The sequence below is a fragment of the Peromyscus californicus genome, unplaced genomic scaffold (assembly GCF_007827085.1).
Source record: "Peromyscus californicus insignis strain IS unplaced genomic scaffold, ASM782708v3 Scaffold_14__1_contigs__length_90479793_seg_2, whole genome shotgun sequence".
Classification (NCBI taxonomy): Eukaryota; Metazoa; Chordata; class Mammalia; order Rodentia; family Cricetidae; genus Peromyscus; species Peromyscus californicus.
The window spans coordinates 54,571,189-54,594,011 of record NW_026294436.1 but is presented as its reverse complement, the minus strand read 5'-3'; the positions used below and the strand labels follow the sequence as shown (position 1 = coordinate 54,594,011).

Below are 22,823 nucleotides of genomic sequence, written 5' to 3'. Positions count from 1 at the left end.
GGAGCCTTGGCTCTCTGTTCATTACTTTTTCTGTTGCTGTTACAAAACCATGGCCGAGGTGGCTTCTAGAAGGAAGAGTTTACTTTGGGTATCTAGTTCCAGAGGGATGACAGCCCATCACTGTCACCCAGGGAAGCATGGTAGCAGACCACAGGCATGGCGGCAGGAACAGCTGAGCGATGACATCTTAGAACCACAAACAGGAAACAGAGAGAGTAAACTTGAAATGGAAGTCTTTAGACTCTTCAGGCCCACCCCCAGTGACTTAGTTCTTCTAGAAAGGCCACACCCCCTAAGTCTCTCCAAATAGTACCACTAATTGGGGACCAAGTATTCATATGTCAGAGCTTTGGGGGGACATTCTCATTCAAACCACCACGTCTATTGTGATGGTGATGGTCTCTTATCTCTCAGCCCAAGATAAGCTGGCCCTTCTATGAGTCACCTTGGCCATGTTTTATCACAGCAAAAGAAAGGTAACTAACAGAGGCTCTGACAGACAGTTTTGGTGTTTTCTGCCTTAGAGAGAACCCTGGTGAACCTGAGGAAGGATTGCCTGGGAAGACTTGGCCACTCAAAAACTCCATTCTCTGTTTCTCCCATTTTTAAAATCTGCAGATGGGTATTGCATCAGTCACTTTTCTGTTGCTGTGATAAAATAGCCTGACCAAGGGGAAGAAAGGGTTAAGTGGGCTTATGCATCCAGAGGGATGGCACCCACAATGGCATGCAAAGCATGACAAGAGCAGGAAGCGGGATGATCACACTCTCACTTCCCAAAAGAAGCAGAGAGAAGAAACAGAAAGTAGAACCAGACTCTAAACCCTCAAGGCCCATCCTTAGTGACATCCTTCCTCTTGCAAGGCTCCACTTCCTACAGGTTCCACAACTTCCCCAAACAGCATCACCAGCTGGGGACCAAGTGTTCAAATACATAAGCCTGCCGGGGGCACTTCTCACTCAGACCACCTGTTCTGAGTCTCAAAGAGGTACAGAAGCAATTCTTGAGGTTGTTGATATGACAGGGTTTTAAGAATGCACCCAAGTGACACTGTGATTGGTGGCTTTACTTTTAAGTGAACCCAGAGGATGAAAATGAACATTTGCAAACAGACACATAGGGGATGAAGGAACAAACTTGGTCTTACACTGGAAAACTTTTGTCCCATTCCAAGTACATTACCAACATTTCCATATATTCCTTTGAACTTCTCCAATGCAATGGGAAGAAGCTATGGGAAAACTTTGTCAACCCAAAGAGCAGTGGTCAGAAAGGATGCATTTTATATCATCTTTAGTTAAAAAACTATATCCATATTCTATCAGTTGTCACTGCAAAGTGAACTAATGTTTTTATCTTATTGTTCACCCATTTCTCATTCATTTGTACATTTTTCTGCTCATTAATTTACAAAGCAGGTATTTAGTTTCCATGACATCAGACATTTAAGTGCAATTTTAATTGAAAGTATCTGATTTGACTCTAAGAAACTAATTACTAAGATCTATTTTGGGGGGCTGTTACTTTTTACTTTTTGAAAATGCTTCTAAGGTTGTTGGGCAAACTGCAGGATCTGAAGGCCTCACATTAAAAACACATGCCTAGCCTGGAGAGAAGCTCTGTCTTCCCACTGCCATGCTAGATGAGTACAGTGTATGTTCAAGCCTACTCCGATTCAGACCTAGGATCCTGTATTTTTTTCCAGATGTAGTCATCAATCAATGCAGATACCATGGATTTCTTTCACTCAAAAATTCTTTGAGCAGAATTCTAGGCCTAGCAACTGAATCTCACTTATATTTAGCTGAGCTTACCTTTGCTACAACACAGGGAGATGAGGGCAAACCCTGCCTTTCTTTGCTCTTTGTATGCCATACTTGATATCCTGTCAGAAAAAAAAGATCAATAGTGACCATACTTTCCTGATGGGAAAAGTCCTGAGGGTAAAGAGGGTTGTGGCCATTCAGGGCTACCAGCACCTGTAGCAGAGGACAGGTCACATCCAGGATTGTTCACTTGGATAAAGTAGCTGATTGAAAAACAAGCAGGAAAGAGAAGTCTGTACTAGCAGCTTCCATACTGTCAAGGCAAGCATGAAGGCAGGGCTTCCACAAAGTCTTAAGAAACACAGTTCCCCAGTGTTGTTATTGAAGGAAGCTGGTGAAAGTCAGGGGCATCAAGAACAGAAGGCAGGTGTGGTCTTGTCAATGAATTAGGAGGCCGTTGCAGACCCAGTGGATTTCAGAGTGTTGGTCAAGGACACCAGGCAGCAGGGAAGATGAAGGGGTGGGGCGTGCAACTGACGCCTCCCTTAAGACTTTGTATGATAGATGACCGCTGTGTGGCCTACATTCTTAGACAGACTCCAGCCTAGGAGAACAGCAACTTTGTATGGATCAGCTCAGACTTTAATGTGTACTGGAATAAAGTGACAGGTTGTGGTGGTTTGAAAGAAAATTGCCCCTAAAGGGAGTGACACTATTAAGAGGTTTGGACTCGTTGGAGGAAGTGTGTCACTGTGGGGGTGGACTTCGAGGTCTCTTTCTCAAGCTTCCCTCAGTGTGACAGTCGGTCGACTTCTTGTTGCCTGCAAGATGTAGCACTCTCAGCTCCAGCACCACATCTGCCTGCATGCTGCCATGCTCCCCTCCATGATGATAATGGGCTGAACCTCCGAAACTGTAAGTGAGCTACCCTCAATTAAATATTTTCTTTATCAGAGTTGCTGTGGTCATGGTGTTTCTTCACAGCAAAAGTAAACCCTAACTTAGACACAGGTCTCACCAAGAACTATGAAGCAAAGACTGGTGTGTCTTCAGAAGGCACAGACTTTGGGGTGAGAGTAAAGATGGAGTAGTCCCTCGGAACAACCACCGCTTTGATAAAACCTATGCATTTGTGTGTGTGTGTGTGTGTGTGTGTGTGTGTGTGTGTGTGTGTGTGTGTGTTTGTGTGTGTGTGTGTATGCATGTGAGCGTGTGTGTGGCGGCTAGAGGTTGACTTTGGACATCTTCCTCAACGGCTCTCTTCCTTAGCTTTGGGACAAGATCTCTCTCACTGAACTCGGAGCTCACCTGGCTAATCTAGCTAGCTGGCAAGTTTCTTACCTCTATGTCTAGGAGTGTAGCCTGTGTATCTGCTGAGCCTGGGTCTTATTTTTCATGTTTATGAGGGGGCTGGAGATCAAACTCTGGTTTCTGTGCTTGCGCAGCAAGTACTTTCCTACTTAGCTTTCTCCCCAGTCTTGAACTCTATTTAGAAAGAAAGTCAAAGACCAGGAAATACAGAGCACACTGACTTTGAAATAGATGCCCGCCCTTCCCACCAGCCCCTCTGGTGACCTTTACCACACTCGCCACACCCTCATTTATCCTGTGGGTGCATATAAACTGCCAGTCAGTTTTCCAAGGACCTACTGTGTGCTAAGCACATGGTGGGAACAGAGGAGAGAGGGCAATGAATAAAGTCTGGGCGTCTGACCTCAAGGACTTTTTGGTTAGAAGAGATAGAAATTGGAGAGACAGTGATGGAAGCCAGAGTCCACTAAGCTGAGAAGTTACCATGCCTGGTGCGTCCTGTAAAATGGGCCGTTTCCACCTTTATGTGTTCAGAGTTGAATGTACTGGCTTGAAATGGGATGGCAGGAGAGGAAAAGACAGACAATTATCTGTCCTCCTACAGATCTGTGGGCTCCTGAAGCTAAGAGGGAATTAAAAATGTAAATGAGAGCTCAGAGTCATTCATCTCAAGCTGTGAGCTGTGCAACTCCAGGCAAAGATGTTGGCAAAGTACCTCTTCTCTGCCAAGAAAGGAAGTCCCAGCTACTGTGTCTCGGAGTTAACCAGGTGGCTTTGTGTTTTCAGCCTGGACAGTGGCAGCGTGATCTAGTTTTCTAGACAGTGGTAGGACTTAGGGTGGAAGTGCAGGGCTGAGAATTGGGGCAACCAGGGATTGATTACCACCCAGACACTCCCCCTCCTCCCTCAGCATTAGACATTTTCTGACCTGTGATTGGTAGCTATGACCAGAACCTCCCTGATAAGGAGAGGGGTGAGTGCAGGACTTGGAGCTCTGAATATGTATGGCCCCAATTTCTTTGTGTGGCTGATATCTGACTGGATATTTATTCTTTGAGATTATACATTCTGACTCAGAGGAACAGAGGGCTGGTGAGAGCTGCTCTCTGGTGCTTAATAATTTGAAGAAATTTACATTTCAATGCAGCGCTGTGTTAGGGTTCCCACACAACCTCTTCCCCTATGTCCTACTTGTCCCCACCCCCAATTTCCTCCAATGTAAAGAAGAGTTGATGATTCCTTGGGTGTGAGCAGGCTGTAGGGAGAAAGGACTAAGGGAGGGAAATCATAGCACAGCATCAGAGGGAGGAGATTTATTGATATTCTACTTAGAATTTATTCCCTCAGAATCCTATTTATTTTATTTATGTTTATAAATCACATATTAGCAAGTACAATGAAATCTTCTAAAAACCCAGTAGGTTACTTGGCATGCTCTGTGATTGGAAAGAGGCAAAGGAGAGTAAAACAGGAAGGTATGGGAGGAGCTGGGGGACAGGAATGTTGCAGGTTTTGGAGAAAACATCTTCCAGAGAGTAGCAGGTGTCACTTTGCTTGCTTTGTGTGCGCAAGTGCAATCCAGATAATCTTCTCTGTCCTTCCCCCACTGCCTTCCCCAAGAGGACTCCTTGTCAGGTAATTAACCATCAACATTACAGAAAGTACTTGCCAGGCAGAAGTGTGAAAACACATTTACACCTCATGTAAATGGGAGAGGTGATTTTTTTCCTGTTTGAGTGACACCTGAGGAGCCATACAATGATAAAGATGAAATCATCCATGGTTCTGATTCTGTTTTTGAAATGAGCCACCCTTTCTCTCTTTACTCCCATGCCACAGAACAGAGGAACAGGCCAGGAGACATAGTCGCCCAGGCTAGCCCTCTTACTAACAAGAGGGCCATTTTTCTATTGTACGTGAAATCAACAAACTTGTAAGATGCTTAATTTTGCCATGAGCTGATTCTTCTGCATGGAACTGTTGTACAAGGACAGAGGAAGAAAGTTCAAGAGGTCAGGAGAGCAGGAAGAGGGAGTCCATAATGTTTCATGGAAGAGGCAAATCCTCAGCAAGGCTGGAGATGGAAGAAGGGCATGCTGGGTGATGGGATAGGAAAATGAAAATGCAGGAAGGAAAATGAGCTGTGAAGGAAGGCCTCACCTTCGACTGAACCTTCTCCTAAGCTGATAGTTGACAAGAACTTGAAATGGCTGTGAGGAGGTTGGGAAGCTGCAGGTCCAGAGTCTGATGATGGTTTTATCTTGGGCCATTTTCATCCCTTTTAGTAGTCATTTCTTTCCCACTTCTATGTCTACCAACATTCCTGCGGCTAACATGTAAAACTGTGAAATGTACTTGCAGACCACTGGATTCTACCAACTGGAAAGGCTGTACCATCAGATTGTATCCAATGCCGATATAGCAGAGATTTCCTGCTTTGCTTCACCTGACCTACCCTAGTGTTCCACCAATATATCGGAAGGTGCCTTAACTTATGACTTTCTTTGTTCTGTTACTATAACAGCTTTATCAAACTGCTGCCACATCGGTACATGGAATTAGGAGTAACTTGAATCTGTGTTCCTGGGCCATGGCTGCTCATATTTGACTCTGGAATGAACTATCATGCATTGTCTTTGGAGTTTGCGTGGCACATTATTTAGTATAAGAGTCTTGATAGATGAGGTTAGTTTATAGTCACATCATAGAATGTTGTAGGAATAAAGAAAATCAGTCCATGAATGAGATGAGCTGCAAGGACAGGTTAGTGGAGGAATGGTTTCTATGCTACTAGAATAAAAATATGGAGCCCCTTGATACCACAGCACGTTTAGAATTGACAATAGGGCAGGTAGATCGACACTGCCTCTAACTAATGGAGCAGGAAAGAAATAAATACTATAAAGATCCCAGTGAACTAGTGCTGTGGGATGGTCTGTATGTCAAATGTGTTGCTGATTGGTCAATAAATAAGTCACTGATTGGCCAGTGGCCAGGCAGGAAGTGTAGGTGGGACAAGGAGGAGAATAAAGCTGGGAAGGGGAAGGCTGAGAGAGAGAGAGACACTGACAGTCGCCAAGATGACAGACAGCATGTGAAGATGCCGGTAAGCCACGAGCCACGTGGCAAGGTATAGATTTATAGAAATGGATTAATTTAAGCTGTAGAACAGTTAGCAAGAAGCCTGCCATGGCCATACAGTTTGTAAGCAATATAAGTCTCTGTGTTTACTTGGTCGGGTCTGAGTGGCTGTGGGACTGGCAGGTGAGAGAGATTTGTCCTGACTGTGGGCCAGGCAGGAAAACTCCAGCTACAAATGGCGCCCAACGTGGGGCAAGAGTTTCCACCTAAAAACCTGAGAAAAAAGATTCTAAAACTGAGCTAAAAACAGTTCCTAATTGTCTCTCTCAAATGAGCGGCAGCTGCCAGTTTGAGCTACTTGTGGGTTCCTAGCATGTGTGTTCGACCTGCAGTATGGCAGGAATGAGGCCTCTGCAAGTGGCACATTAAGCTGCATGGTGGATTTAGCCTTTGCTAGTATAAAACAAAAAAAGAGGTTTCTGGGCTACACGCTGCTTGGATAAAAGCATAGACCCACGATAGCTCCCAGAGCTGGTGGAAAACGTACCACTGCCAAGTTGGGAAGCTGAGGTGGGTGGAGCCAGCAGCCACAGCTGCTGCAGTTTAAAGTAATAGATTCACAATAAGACAGATTCAGATGTAATAGTTTACAATGTGTGTAAAATACATGTAGGCTTGAAAGAGACAAAAAAGGTGATATATACAGTTATATAAACAAATACATAGTTAAAAAAATAAAGTCTTTAAAGAGATAGTAAAACTAATATGAAAAATAAGCCACCTAAAGGTGGATATCACACAGAGAATCTGGATTGTGTTGTCTTTGGGATTTTTAACTACAGAAAAACATTTGATTGTAAAAGCTGTTGAGTTATGCCAAAATGTATATTTTAAAGGTACCTTGACTTCAAAATTTGGATATAAGGATATGTTGCTTTGGAAAGGAGACTCTGCTTTTGTTCCCACAGAAAGCCAAAAGCTATGGATTTGTTCCAGATTAAGATACATCAGGTTTGACCAGCCAACACCCCCTGAAAGGTCTCTGATGACACCATGGCCCAGATGATTAAACATCCAGAATGGTTTGAAGGCAACTGGCTCAGACAATAGAGCCTCATGGACAGTTTCATAATCCTAAAATTTTCTTTGTGTCCCCATAAGATACAGAGCCCCCCTCCAGCAGGAAGTAGTGAGAGAAGCTACGCCCAAATTCCCAAATTATATGTAATTTTACTTTGTTAAGGTTAAAACCTTCCTTTTTGAAAAAAAAAGACAGAAAGAAAAAAAAAAAAGAAAAGGGGAAGTGCTGTGGGATGGTCTGTATGTCAAATGTGTTGCTGATTGGTCAATAAATAAATCACTGATTGGCCAGTGGCCAGGCAGGAAGTATAGGCGGGACAAGGAGGAGAATAAAGCTGGGAAGTGGAAGGCTGAGAGAGAGAGACACTGCCAGCCGCCAAGATGACAAACAGCATGTGAAGATGCGGGTGAGCCACGAGCCACGTGGCAAGGTATAGATTTATAGAAATGGATTAATTTAAGCTGTAAGAAAGTTAGCAAGAAGCCTGCCACGGCCATACAGTTTGTAAGCAATATAAGTCTCTGTGTTTACTTGGTTGGGTCTGAGTGGCTGTGGGACTGACAGGTGAGAGAGATTTGTCCTGACTGTGGGCCAGGCAGGAAAACTGTAGCTACAAACTATGGTTAGTTTCAACAAGAATCTTCTTGACAAAGGGGAACGTTACCCACGGCAGGGGAGGCAGAGCCTTCGAGACCTATCACTGTGGCATTGAACAGTGATTACATAAACTAACTTTAAGCCTGAACTTTCACTCTTAGGCTGAGGTAGGGGGAGCAGGTGCTTCTCACTGTAGTCAAGTTTGAGGGGCATCACTAAGTGTGAGACCAGTGAAAGGATGTGGGCCTGGTAAACAATGTTGATGTCACAGAATTTTGATGCAATTTGGACATTATTTAGATGTAGCAATGAGTTTTCTTTATGCTATTTGTTTCTTTTCTGCTTTGAAATGCAGGTGTTTATTATTGTTGTTCAGGCATGATAGACTGGCACACCAAGTGATTACTAACTACACTGCAAGATTCTTTCTCCGAAGAGAAGAGGGTCCATGCTACAGGAGGCCAAGAGCCTTTATTACAGTTTCCACGGGAAGGATTGGGCAAGCCAGGCTTTGAACGTTTAGGATTGGCTAGGATAAATTATGGGTGGAAGAGCTGGTGCTGTGTGTTAGGGTAGGGGAAATAGTGGCCAGGATTGTAAGAGCCAAATGAAGGGCTAGTGGGGTAATAGCCTTTAACTGGTTGGATTTCATATAAAAGTATGTTTTCTGTGATGGTCTCCATTTCTGTAGATGGAGGCCTCTTTAATGAAGGTTGGTAGCCACACTTACCTGTGAGTATAAGGATAGGATTTAGAATGTAATAAGAACTTATGCTTGTTTAGCCAAGTATCAATGGTAGATTCCTTTCTAAGGTCTGTGACCTCACTATCGCTGAGCAACTGGCTAGGTTTCCAGTATCAGGCTTGACTTCTTTCTGTGGAATGGGTCTTAAGTCCAACTCGACAGCTCTTAGTTGCCATGGACATGTGAAAACCCCTCATTGCACCTTCATGCATACCTTGCCATGTGTTCACAGGTGTTGCAACTGAGTAGGACTGTTTAATTGCTTCCCTCCCTTGACAGCTAGCATAGTAATTTTTGGAAGCTTGACCACAGGAAAGAGGCTCTCAGGTCAGATTCCTCTTGAGTCATCTCAGTCCTGTGTCCTAAGTGTGTGGTACCTTCAGTAATAGGGGCCCACCCATAACCCCTGAGAGGTAACCAAGGGCTACACCTATCATTTATATTGTTTGGGGAGTCATTTGGACTACCCTTAATCCACCATTCAAAAAGAGGTTTCTTATGCCTGCTACTGGGGGTTTTGTTAGTTTATGGTTCTTGTGAGGAGCGCAGTGACTTAACTTCCTTTAAGATTGTGTGTGTGTGTGTGTGTGTGTGTGTGTGTGTGTGTGTGTGTGTATGTGTGTGTGTGTGATAATATAATTCCTCAAGGTTTTATTCAAACAACCTTGGTATTATGTGTAGCTCGTCTCTTCTCCTTCTGTATTGACCCCCATTGTCTTCCCCCCATTTGACGCTCATTACCACTGGACACAATGCAGAGTCAGTGGACTGCACAGAGCCCAGCCCCAGAGAATACATCTACATCACGGTTCTTGCATCTCTAGCTCAGGGAACATCACAGAAGAGGGGGAGGAAAGACTGTGAGAGCCAGGGGACCAGGAAGTCGGCTGTGACCCAGACTCTCCCATAAATGGCTGCAGAAACAAGACTGGAACAAAGGCAATAGCAATACAGACATGTTAGTGTGGAAGCAGAGAAACTTCCAGGGGCCTCATCCCTAGACAAAGAACTACAGGCCACTACTGACTGCTGGGAGAAGAATTAGCCTCTCCCAGGGATGAACCCCCTTGTTAGTTGTCCGATGCAGAGTGGTCAGCACCGAAACCAGATACACACAAACAGAAAAAGTGGACTCAAGTCGGCTGTATTTTTATGTACCTGTGCAGACACATGTTTATATACATACACACATGTATGTATGTAACAACAATAATCAAAGAAAAGGAGGCAACTTGAGAGTGGGAGACACAGGGAGATGGCTGGGAGAGGCTGCAGGAAGGAACGGGAGGGGAAGTGATAAATTTCTATTTCAGTTTTTTTTTTAAAACATAAAAAACATGGAAAGAAAGTATTGAGGTGGGGCTGGAGAAATAGATCAGCAATTAAACAGCATATATACTGTTCTTGTATAGTATCTAAATTGGGTTCTCAGAACCCATGTTTATTGGTTCTTAACTGCCTGTAACTAGTTCCAGGGAGTCCAGTGCCGCCTTCTGGCCTCTGTGGGCAACTGTGCTCATATACACAGATTTTCCCCTACCCCGTCCTTAAGACATGCATGCACAGATACAATTAAAAATAAAAATAAATGCTAATTTTTGAAGATAGGGTTTTCAGACAAGTCCTCTGCTGCATCTAGGAAGTGACAAACTGTGAGGGGTGATGGTGTCCCTTCAGAGCCAGCAAGGCCTCAGCTTTAAAGCACCAGAAACACAGTTAATACCTTTGAAGATCTTGCTTTTTCTTACATGCTTCCTGAGCTTTCTCCTTGGAGACTAGCAAAGCTCCCTTCCTAAGCCTATAGTGAGAGATGTCTACAACGTGTGACTTCCTGATTCTTACGAACACTGACTGGAATCTTTTTAGGAAATCTAAGATCTGGTGGCTTTGTGAGTGGGATAATGGAATGGTTTTGAATGAATTCATTTCCAATATCTTTTCATGTGCCTTACTGGTCCATCCAAAGAAGAAGGAGCTACTGATCCTGGAATTAGTTTAAATAGTATTATGGTATGAAAAGTTCCTGGTGGGGCCGAAGAAAGGGCTTAGAGGCTAAGAGCACTTGCTGTCATCGTGGAGGACCTGGGTTCAGTTCCAAGGACTCATATCGTGGCTCACATCTGTCAGTAGCTCCAGTTCTGGGGGATCTGGCACTCCTTTTTGGCCTCCTTAAGCACTCAGCATTGCACAGTGCATACAATACATGCACGCGTGCAAAACACTCACAGGCATAAAACAGAAATTAATAAACCTTAAAAACAAACTCCCATACTTTCACTCTGCTGAGTACAGGGCTCTGTCTTCCTTTTCGTCACTCTCCTTCCTGCCTCACAGAATGAGTTTCTTTGTTGCACACTCAAGGTTTTCTGTTCCTCGTAAATCTTATTTGTAATTCTGATTGTGAGCCCGTTAGGATGGTATTTAAGAGAAAATTCATCTTAGAGTGGCTTGAGCAAAGACATTGCATTATTTTTGTAATGAGACTTTTTTTTTTAATGGTGAAAAAGTATATTTAGAATTAGCCAGCTGGACTCAGTTTAGACGATCCCAATTTTGTTGGCAACATCCAGAGCATCATAGTCAGGAGCCAACTGAACATACGCCTTCCTCTCTCTGTCGGACCTTATGAGGATGTTGACTTTGGCCACATCAATGTCAGAGAGCGTCTTCCCAGCCTGTTTGACCCAGTGCTTGTTGGCTTTGACATCCACAATGAACACAAGTGTGGTGTTGTCTTCTATCTTCTTCATGGCTGACTCAGTGGTCAGGGGGAGTTTGATGATGGCGTAGTGGTCGAGCTTGTTTTTCCTGGGCGCGCTCTTTCGAGGATATTTGGGCTGCCTCCGGAGCCGCAGGTCTTGGGCCCCAGAAGGTGGGTAACATGGGATCTTCTTTTTGTGGCTGTGAATGCCTTTCATCACTGCCTTCTCCGCTTTCAAGGCCTTCTCTTTGTCTTCAGCTTTGGGAGGGGCAGGAGCTTCCTTCTTTGTTTGGCGCATCTTGGCGAAAAGCTTGCAATGAGACATTAAAGAAGGGGGTGCAAGACTTCAACCGTATTCCAAGGACCCAGCTTCTTTTCGCTGTGCCTTTTTTGGGTATCATATATGTTTTGGGCTGGTGGCCTGAGGAGCTGCAGAACACCCCAGCATCTTCACATGTTTCATTTAGACAAAAGAAAAAGACCAGAGACCCTAATTTGTAACTCTCCCATCATACTCTTTAACAAATCACTAGGTTTAGTTCAGTAATTATCTTTCTTTCTTTTCTTTCTCTTTCTTTCCTTCTTTTTTTCTTTCCTTCTTTCTTTTTATTTCTCTTCCTTTTCTTTATTCCTTCCTTCCTTCCTTTCTTTCTTTCTCTCTCTCTCTCTTTCTTTCTTTCTCTCTCTCTCTGTGTCTTTTTGCTAGTTCACTGATTTCAATCCCATTTCTCACTCTATACTTAATCTAGATGAAGATTAGATCATTAATCTTTAAATCATATATATACATAATATATATGATAATATAAGCATTTGAAAATATACATTTTCTTTAAAGTATTTCCCTGCCCTCTGACCTTTGTTTTCTAAGTAGTGCTAAGGATCAAACCCAGGACCTCACACATGCTAAGCCAGCCCTCTGTTATTGAACTTACATGCTTAGCACTCTTTAAAGTGCACCCTGCATGTCTGTATGTGCGTGCATGTTTCAGATCATTTGCTGGAAATACTTCTTTTATGCTCTTTACTTTGACTCATGGGTAATTTTGAGAGTATTCCTTAATCTCACTACTGAAGAGTAAAAAAGACAAAGACGTTTGTTCATTTTTCCCAGAGTGTGCTGTATTTGATTCAAGTGCTTTAAATATACATCAGGTTGTTTTTATGGTATAGTATTTGGTTCTTTCAAAACACTTCACATACACTGTGAAAATGATGTATTCTTAAGATGTCATGGAGTGTTCTAACTAGATTGAGCTGCTGGTCAATGCTGTTCAGATCTTGGCACCCTTCCTGAGTTTTCTGTCTGTGTCTGGTCTGTTATTGAGAAAGCAGTGTCTGAAGCTCTACTCAGCTTTTGTCTGTCTTTGCTTTTGACATCATGTGTTCTGATGATGACATGTTATTAAGCACACCAAGGTTCAGGATCATCTTGTGATGAATTGGCACATTTATTGCCATGCACTGTTTCTACTTAGTAAAACTTTTCGTGCTGGTATCTGTGTGTCATTAAAATAACAACTTCAGCATTCTTATGATTCAATGGAACATACTTCCCAACGCTTCTATTTTAATTTATCAGTGTACTTAAATTTAAATTGAAAATCTGGGATACAGTGTATAGTTATGCCCAGGTTAACTTCTTAAAATCCAATCTCATGATCTTTGCCTTTTAATATAATGTTTGCTCTTTTACATTTAACACCTTAATATGGTTAAGTGTGAGTCTGTTGTTCGTGTTCTGTTTGTTTTAATCTGTCTTTTCTCCTTCTATGTGTGTGTGAAATACATATGTGTATGTGTGCGTTCGTGAGTGTGTGTGTGTGTGTGTGTGTGATGTTTGTGAGTGTGGAGGTCAGAAGTCCTGTCAGTTTTCAGATACTGTCTATCTTTCTTTTATTGAGACACTTTCTCTCTCTAGCTTGGAACTTCCCTGGTAAGCCAGGTTGTTGGCCAGTGAGCCCTAGGGATCTGTCTGTTGCTGCCTCCCCTGCTAGGCTTGCAAATACATGCTTCCAGACGCATCTTTTTTCTTTCTCTATTTCTTTTTTAGCATGAATTCTGGGAATTAAACCCACATCCTTCTGCTTTCAAGGCAAGCATTTTACTAACTAAACTACGTCCCTAGTCATGATTTCTTTTTCGTGTTTCTTCAGTAGATAAAGCATGTCTTTAAAGTATCCGGTGTCTCAAATTGGCTTTTTAGCAACATTTCTTTTTAAATATTTATTTTTTAGTGTGTGTGTGTGCAGTGTGCAAGTGCCAAGGGAGACCAGAAGAGGTTGCCAGGACCCCTGGAGCTAGAGTTACTGATGGTAGTGAGTCACCTGATGCAGGTGCTGGGAACTGAACTTGGGTCCTCTGAAAGAGCAACATATGCTCTTAACTACTGAGCCATCTCTGCAGCCCCATTAACCATGTTTCTTTATTATAGTTAGTTATTTGTATTTGTGGTTCTAGGGGTAATTACAATACACATGTATAACTTATCTCAGTAAACGTTGAATTAACATTACACTTCTTTGTGTATAATAATTCCAGCATGTATATTTACACTCAATCCTGACCGTCTTTGTGATACTGTGTAAACATTTTCTATGTCTGATTGTCATAAATTACATAGCACATCTTTGTTACTTTGACTAAATAGCCCATTACAATTTAAAGAACTCATTCTGACTTTAACGTAACCACATTTTATTCTATCTGGTCACCCCCATCTCTCCCTGTGGCTACTAATTCTATCTCCTATTGTCTCCATTTAGCTTCACAGACTTCCTTAGATACTTACTTTCTTGTGTGGATTTATTGCTGGTAAAGTTTCTCAGTGGAGAAAAAAAAATCTCTATTTTATCCCAGTTTCTAAAGACACTTTACCTTGTTGCAGAATAAGTAGTTAATTTTTCCCTACTGTCATCTTTAAAATGGCCATTGGCTTATATTTTAACTTTCACTGTTTCAGATGAAAAGTCAGCAATGGATCTTCTAATTGGTACCGTCCATGTCTTCTTTTTCTAATTGTTTCATGAGCTTGCCTTTGCCTTCAGAATCTATGAGTTTCACTAAAATATACCTCGTTGAGTTTTCTGATTGAAATTTATTGAGCCTTTTATATTCAAATGATTTTTCAAACCAAATTAGCAAGAACTGTTAATTATTGTTTTCTTTTATATCTCTTTTTTCTCTGCCACATCTTTAATTCCAATTCCATGAATGTCAGACCACTTAATATTGTCTCATTTAATATTTATTGTCTGCTTCCTTTCTTACCCTTGTTTCTTTTTTTATTTTTTTTAAATTTTATGATTAATTTAATTTTACATATCAGCCACGGATTCCCTTGTCCTCCCTCCTCCCGCCCCCCTCCTCCCCCCAATCCAAGAGGAGGGGACTGGACCTCCCTTGTTTCTTATATACATTACTTCGCCCATTTCCTTTCTTACCCTTGTTTCTTATATACATTCCTTCATCAGTTATTAATTTGTCATATTTACCACTTGTGACTTCATTAGTACACTCAAATTTTTACTCAGTTGAATAATTTTAATATTTAACAAATTACTTGTCTCTGTTGCGATCTTCTATCTGTTCATTTATTGTATCCATCATTTCCTTTGTTCCTTTCCCAAAGATAAGTTTGAGGAAGCAATTTGTAATTTATTGAACATACATGCTGTTTTAGATTAGTTATAAATTCATAGTAAACTAGCACAGTATAGTGAAAGCTGTGTGTTGTCACACATTTGTATCTATGGCTAATATCTTGCATCTCTATGGTGGATTTGTCACTAGTAAGTGTGACATCTCAGGAAGTGCTTATGTCCAGACATGACAGTCTTGGCTTAGCTCAAGCTAGACTATAGAAGGATTTCTGGCGAGTTAGATAAAAGCCAGCATTCTTCAGGAACTTGTGAAAAGGAGTCATTTCCCACCCCTCTCCCCAAAATTCTCTACTATTCTATTTCTTGCCATTCTCTGCTATTCTTCCTCTTCTCTCTACTCTTAAGAGATAGCCGTGGCCATGTCCAGTCTGCTTCCTCTTCTCTCTGCTCTGAACTCTTCCAGATGCCTCTGGTTGCTCTTTCTCTCTTACCACAATAAAAACCTTCACTCTAATGGAGTAGCCATTGGGTGTTTTCTTTTCTGTGCTCCCAATTACAGTAAGGATCAACACTATTTGCTGTTATGAAGTAAAATTTATTTGAATTTGGTCTCTCCTCCCTTCATCTTCTTTTCCTAGTCCAAGATTCCATCTAGTGTACTCTATTCCATTTAGTCTTTTTGTCTTCTTTTCTTCTCTGGTCTGTGTCAATCTATCTAATCCCTTATGGATTGGAGCAGGTCCAGTGTTTGTACAATGTTTCTCAATGGTTGTGTAATGTTTTTCTCATAGCTATACATGGTTTATCGGATCTGGAGAGAAGACAGGAGGGCCAGATTTCCCTTTGAATGACATCACACATATAAGCTAAGCCCAACTTACTGTTTGTATTTGTTGGCTCCCACCGTGCCTGCCTCGGCAGTCAGTCATCACTGGCTGCCAGGTGCCTTTCCACATATATGACACATGCACTCCTTAAAAGTGTCCATCCCTCAAGTCCCCTCTCTTGCCCTTCTTGCTCCTCTTGCTTTCTTGTCAGTCTGTCTGTCTGCCTGCTTGCCTCTCTTATGTCCCCACTCCAAGACAGACTTTCACTTTCACTCCCTCCTCCCCCAATAAACCTCTTACACTAACTCTGTTGCACCATGGCATGTTCTCTTAGGGACATCCCTTGGCAGGCCCCCTGAAGGTACCCACTTTGCCACACTTTATCCTTTCAATATTAGCCTTAATTATTCGGTTATAGTAGGATTGGGTCAGGATTCTGAAGTCTGAGGATAGACTGGCCTTTCTGTACTTCAAAGTCTAGAAACACATCACAAGGACAGGCAGACCATACTTTGATATAACTCTAAGAGTCCTTTAAGATTTTTGTACAGTAATTTTATCATCCCAGCCCGAGGCTTTTCTTTTTCTTTTAATCCTGCTTGATTAAATGTGTTTTTCCTGCTTCTTTGAACGTTTACCATCTCTTACTGCATAGAGACTGATAGATTGTTTTGTTCTTTTCCTTTACATAGTATTAAGCTTTGTTCTGAGATACAGTTCATTCACTGACACAAAAGCTTGATCCTTTTAAGAGCTGATCTAAGGCCACTTTAGAGTGGGTTGTGAGTAGCCATTCTTCTAAGGCATGATCTTTCTGGGTTTCCAACTGCGAGTTTGGGGTATTTATTCCCTGCTCTTGCCTGACAGAGCTCCATCGCTGTTGTGGAGGCTTCAGGATGCCCATTCCATTCAGTTCTTCCTGAACTCAACCTCTGCCAGCTTCAAGGAGTCTCAGTCTGCAAAATGAAGTGTGTTTGGCTAACCCTCCTCTCTTCCAACAAAAAGTCATGCACTCCGAGTTTGGGGAGTTGTTACTTGACTGTTTCCAGTTTTTAGCTCACAGAGTACAGCTGCTTCTGCAGTCTAGTGTGTAGATGTGCCTCCTCGATTAGGGAGGCTGTTACTTACTTTTTGGAGTCCACTTCCCTAGATGGTGGTTTGAAGGTGATCTCAGCATACTGGCAGAAAACTGGAGTGCGTGCAGCACTCGCCTGCTGTCCCCCTTCCCTCAAAGACAACCTTCCTGTGAACACTTTCAAGACTCTTTTCATAGTTGTATCGATATCATCCTCATTCAGTGTAAGTTTTCATATGCTACTCAGTAAATGTAAGTGGCTGAAATACAATAAGAATCTAATGGACTTGGAAATCATCATCATCATCTCATCTTTTAATATCAGTTTCCAAGAGGATGTTGAACAGACTCTCGCCGCAGAAATATGGGATAGATTGCATGTTGAAACGGCTTGATTGGCTTGAGCTAGCCATTCTGCAATGTCTCTTGCATTCTGAAGGCTGCACAGCCATTAATGAGCTCTGACAAGCTAGAGTGGGGGATATCAACACATGATACATGGATCAATGACATTTTTATTGAGTTTAAAAGTGTCTCCATATTATTCATTCATAGGAAGGGTTTAAGAGGAAATGTTGGAAAATCTCAGCTTACTAATTGTTGACTTCCAGTACTGCATACTGGGATTCAGAGAAATCCACAGAAACCCTTCATTTATGATGATGCTCGGCCTTAGTTTACCTCTTTGTAAGTTTCCTTATTCAAGCAAAGGCAAGCCCTTGTTGATGCCTAGCCAGGAAAAGCAACAATAACTGACAAGTAAAAGCAAAGCCAGTTTGTTTTTATGGCACTTTAATAACAGGCAATAGATAAGGTCTATTGCAAAAATAAACAAAAACAACAAAAATCTAAATTGTTTTGAACTGAAGCATGAGTGTGAAGATTTTTTGTTTGCTACTGTAGAGTGCTTTTAATATAAAGGGACTTAAATATGTACAAAAGCCATATCATCTTACTTTCTTAATCTTTAACTTCCCAGGGCTAAAATACCCTTACCACGAAGAAAGCAAGCATTTTATTTCAAACTCCATTGTTAGAGTCAGCCTTCCATAAAGTCTTTGGGTTGTTTTCTCAGCTTATTAAGATTTTATAAGTTGGAAAGCAATATTTTTTTGGCTTGGGCTTCCAGTCTCTTGCTTGTAGGTTGGTAAGCTGTGGGTCAAAACTCAATGATTCTAAATCTCAAAAAAAGAGGCAGCGTTATAGTCCATAGTTGTGACTCACGTCAAAGTTACCTACTTCCCATTCCTTTGCCAGTTTGCTTATGCGTTTACTCATGTAGACAAACATTTTCGAATCCTTGCTGTGTGATAGCATGTGCTGGGTTCCTCAGAGTGTGGTTCCAGGCTCTGTGGCAATACCACCATTTGGAAACTTCTCCAAGCAAAAATTCTTAGACTTCATATCAGAGCCACTGAATCAGAAACAAGGTGCAGGGTGTGATCCTTGCAACCTGTCATCACCAGCTTTTCAAGTGATTCTGAGAAAAATGTATGGTACCCAAAAGGGTTCTAAATTTATTATATAAAATAAGAAACGTAAGATTCCTGAAGGTGAAATATTTTCTTTGCCTAAAGTCCTAATTCTATTAGCAGTAGAGTCAAAGTGGGCTCTGAGGGCAATCCAGGGGTCGTTAGGACACGAAACAGGTACTTTTGCTCTTCCTACCCATAGTTCCCAGCTTTAAAATCATGTACACTTAGGTTGGGCTGTTGATCTTCAAAGAAGTGCCTCTAGGGAAGCGATGGGGGAAATGTGGTGGTTTGAGTGAGAATTGCTCCCACAGGTTCATACATTTGAAGACTCGGTTGGTCCCCTGGTGGGGGGTTTGGGAAAGACCACAAGGTGTGACCTGTTAGAGGAGTTGTGTTACTGGGTGTGGGGTTTCTGGTTTCAAAAGATCCGTGCAATTCCCAGTGCTCTTTCTCTGTCTTGTAGTTGTGGATCAAGATATGAACTTTTTGCTGTCCCTTTGCTCTGCCCTCATGCACTTTAACCCTCTGAAGCCATAAGCCAAATTCGAAGTTGCCTTGTTCATGGTGGTTTATCACGGCAATAGAAAAGTAACTAAGATAGGAAGCCAAGGCAGGCCACAGTTGTCACACTCGTGAAGAACTGTTTCCTTGTCTCCAGCCAGGTGCTTGAATATTAGTAAGTCAATCAGCCAGTCAGGGAGCATTTATCCCTACTGTGTGTAGGGCACAAAAAACATATTATCCTTCAGGTGGCCTAGGACGGGGTGCCACCTGAAGGGGAGGGGGAGGAAATGGTTCCTCCCTTTGAAAAACTCAGGCCAAAGCAGCTGTGGTGGAGAATTACCTCAGAGGAATAGGTCTGGTGCACAACAATAGCAAAGGTAAGATAATATGCACAAAGAAGCCAGGTATTGCTGAGGGAATCTCAGGTCCCAGTGCCAGAGCTGGGAGGATGAGGGTCCATCATCCCCACTAACTCACTGGGCAATTTCTGCCTCATTTCGTTAGACAGAGGAGATTGTTACCAGAAAGCCAGAAAGGAAGTACCATCTGGGACTGTGTGAGCTTCCAGACAGATGGCTGACTCTTCCAGTCCTGTTTTATTTCTGGCTGTGGATCACACACCCCACAGCTATCCTATAAAAATAGGATGTGACAGGACATGGGATGTTGTCAGAGTGTGTTTTCTGTCTTTTCCTCCCCCCTCCTTTCTCTTTTTTGAAACTTGTGGTAAAAATAAAACTTAATCTTCTTGCTTTTATTGTTGTTGCAATTAAGCCCTTGGTTGGAAATGTAAAGGAATGATGGAGCCACAGAACTGGATACATGGTACAGGCACTTGATTGAAAGCCAAGTTAACCTTAAGGATGGAGAGAGAGAGAGAGAGAGAGAGAGAGAGAGAGAGAGAGAGAGAGAGACAGAGACAGAGACAGAGAGACAGAGACAGACACAGACAGAGAGACAGGGACAGAAATAGAGGGGTGTGTAGAACAAATACTCTGGCCAGATTGGAGCCCTTCACGGCCTTCTATATTTTTCTTGCGTTCTTCCTATTCCTATGCCATTACTGTCCCATGATGAACTCTCTACTGGCCAGACAGGGACAGACCTTGCCATGAGCAGAGTCGTGGCAGTCTGTCTGTTTCTTGCCTTTGCCAGAGCCTGGGTTTTAAAGTCTGGGATTTCAAGGGTTGGCTGGGAGGAAGTTCATATAAATGAAGATCCTCAGCTGCCAAGAGTTGTGAGAGTTAGGGCAATCACTCAACCTCACTCCACAGTATAAGCCATTGGCTTGTTCAGTAAACATTTATTGATGAAGTACTGTGCTGGAGAGATGTTAAGAAGTAAAAGATGATTCCCTAAAGCCAATAAAATTCACCAGAAAAGGCCTTGACACCAAATCCTGACTTATTGGCCATGTGATTTGGGACAAATGACTGAATACGTCTGTTCCTCAATTCTTTATCTACAAAAATATTTAATATTGCTGTTTCCCAAGGCTTGACTTCCATCTGTAACTCCTCAGTGATTCCCAGACTTTGGAGTGCACAACAGTAGCCTGGCAGATGGGTTAAAATGCACATTTTCAAGTTCCTAGTCATCAACGTAGTGTGCCCAGGAAGGGGCCCAGGAACCAGCATTGTTAACAATCCTGGCAGAAGAGACCCCTGTGGGTCAGACTTTGATAAACCCTGCAGGAATACTTTTGCCTTTCATACCAAGATTTAATCAATAATTTTAGTTGTTTTGGTGAACTCACATAACATTTCACTGAGGTCTGTAAATACTGTTGTTGACACACTAGAATTACAGCAAGGGGAAGAAAAATCTAGGCTTTCGTACCATCCACAAACCCAGCTGTCCAATAGCTGTATATTTTTATCATTATAATTAAAATATAATTATGTTGCTTTCCCCCTTTCCTCCCTCCAGCCTTTCTCAAGTTCCCTCCCTCCAGCTCCTTCAATGTATTTAAACATCTGTGTGCAGCCATTTAACAAAATGGGCACTGTGGTGATCCAGTGGCTTGAAATGCCAAGAAAGAAAAGTTTCATTAAAAAGTGGCTAAATGATATAGGATGCTAGAAACGATAAGAGACAAGTCAGCAAACAAAAGAAAAAGTAGAGAAAGGGTGAAGATCAGGGAAGCTGGAGCAGAACTAGATTGCACTGTTCAGAGTGGTTTACATACTCACTTCTCTCTCCGATGGGATCATTTGGATTCTCTTAACAGCGTGTAACATTGCTTCTCCACCCATAAATTGCGAATAAGAAATCCAAACCTATGTTATTCTGAGGCTAACACACCATATAGCTTCACATTTAGAAAATAGATCTTTCTAATTTTTGTCTTTGATCAGACAATAAAATGTTTGAGGGCAAGCTCATCTTTGTGTATATACATGTTACTTTTCTCATTGTGGTGAGAATATGCCTGGCCAAGGCAACTTAAGAAAGGAAATGTTTCTTTTTGGCTCACTGTTGAGAGCATGGTCCATCATGGTTGGGAAATCACGACAGCAGAGATGTGAGTCATCTGACCACGTTGCATCTATAGCCAGGAAGCAGAGAGCGATGGTCGCTGGTGCTCACTTCCTTTTCTGCTTTTCATGCAGTCTGAGATCTTAGGCCATGTTCCTCACCTCAACTAGCCCAATCTAGTAATCCATTACAGACATGCCTAGAGGCTTACTCTTTCTGTGATTCTGGATCCTTTCAGGATGACAGTATTAACTATCATAGTATCCCAAGCCTTTACCTGGCAGATGGTGACTCAGGAAATGTCAGTAGCCAATTTCCAAAGACAGAAGAAGGAATATAAATGAAGGATAGTGTTCTGAAGCGTATGGAACAGGTCTTTACAAATGCTTGCACATTTGGTAGAATTACTGTGTTGTCTAGTGGAAACCCAAGAACTGTGGACTAATAACTGTGGAGCCCCCAAAGGACTAGACTCGGCCCTCTGGATACAGGAAATAGTTGTTTAGCTTGAACTGTAGGGGGGCCCCAGGCAGGGAGATCAGGATCTGTCCCTGGTGCATGGTCAGGCTTTTTGGAGCCCAGTGCCTAGGTTGTGACACCCTGCACAGCCTTGGTGCAGGGGGGAGGGGCTTGGACCTGCCTCAGCTGAGTGTGCTAGGCTCTACTGACTCCCCATGGGAGGCCTTGACTTGGAAAATGTGGGGGTGGGAGGTGGGTTGGGGGGAAGGCTGGGGGGTGGGAAGAGGGAAGAGGGGAGGATCTGTGCTTGGTATGTAAAGTGAATAGAAAATTTCTTAATAATAAATAAAATAAAATAAAATAAAATAAAATCCCCCCTCCACCAAAAAAAAAAAAAAAAAAAGAATTGCTGTGTTGTGATTTTGAGTTCTGGTCAGTTACCCTCTAGATAAGATGAGATATTCCCATGATGCCATCAGGTAGCTCAGGAGGTTTCAGGAATGATGCAGGGTTCTGTAATTTCCCCCACTTCCAAGGAGAATGACACCCAACAGGAAGGCTTAGCCCCATCTTGGTTGGCCATTCTGAGTAAAAATGGAAGTAAGTCCACTGAGTAGGGTTGAAAAATGACATATTCTATTTTGAAATAGGTTTTTTTCTTGTTGTTGTTCTGAAATAGTTTTAAGTTCTGAATTCTAAAGATGCCATAAATTATAAGCTGTACTTCAATTTAATAGTCAAAGGAAAAATTGCTACCATGTAAACATAAATATGAATAGAAAATTGTGAATTCCAAACCAAAACAAAATGTACAGCCTAGAATGGGGAGCCTTGAGTCATGGAAGGTGCATTTCCTGGTCCTTCAGCCCTCTGTTATTCAGACAACAATGTAATGTCTTGTTCTGCTCAGTCATTCACCATCCCATCCTCCAGCTACCGCTCTGTGGACCCGGTCCTTGATGATGTAAGATCTTGAAGAGGTTATCAAAATGAGCGTGGGCAATTTCAAGTTGTCTAGTAGAGAGGTAGATAGTCATGACAATGAATGCTTAAAATTGACACCTTAATGACACCAGCCCCACAGTACAGGAGAGCACAACTCTTTGTACCCTTTGTATAG

General features: G+C 42.3%; 1 protein-coding gene and 1 long non-coding RNA gene across 2 annotated transcripts in view; one reads left to right on the top strand and one right to left on the bottom strand.

Annotated features, from left to right (window-relative positions):
* The first annotated feature begins 2,520 nt into the window (after nt 1-2,520).
* The window catches only part of LOC128109943 (uncharacterized), a 51,849-nt gene continuing 31,546 nt past the window's right edge, over nt 2,521-22,823 (top strand). Inside the window, exon 1 of the long non-coding RNA XR_008217970.1 lies at nt 2,521-2,682. This is a non-coding gene — a long non-coding RNA (uncharacterized LOC128109943). The remainder of the gene's footprint in view (nt 2,683-22,823) is intronic.
* LOC128109942 (60S ribosomal protein L23a-like) lies at nt 11,120-11,719 on the bottom strand. Its single transcript, XM_052737523.1, has one exon. The coding sequence runs from the start codon at nt 11,606-11,608 to the stop codon at nt 11,120-11,122; it is 489 nt and encodes a 162-aa protein (XP_052593483.1). The 5' UTR covers nt 11,609-11,719.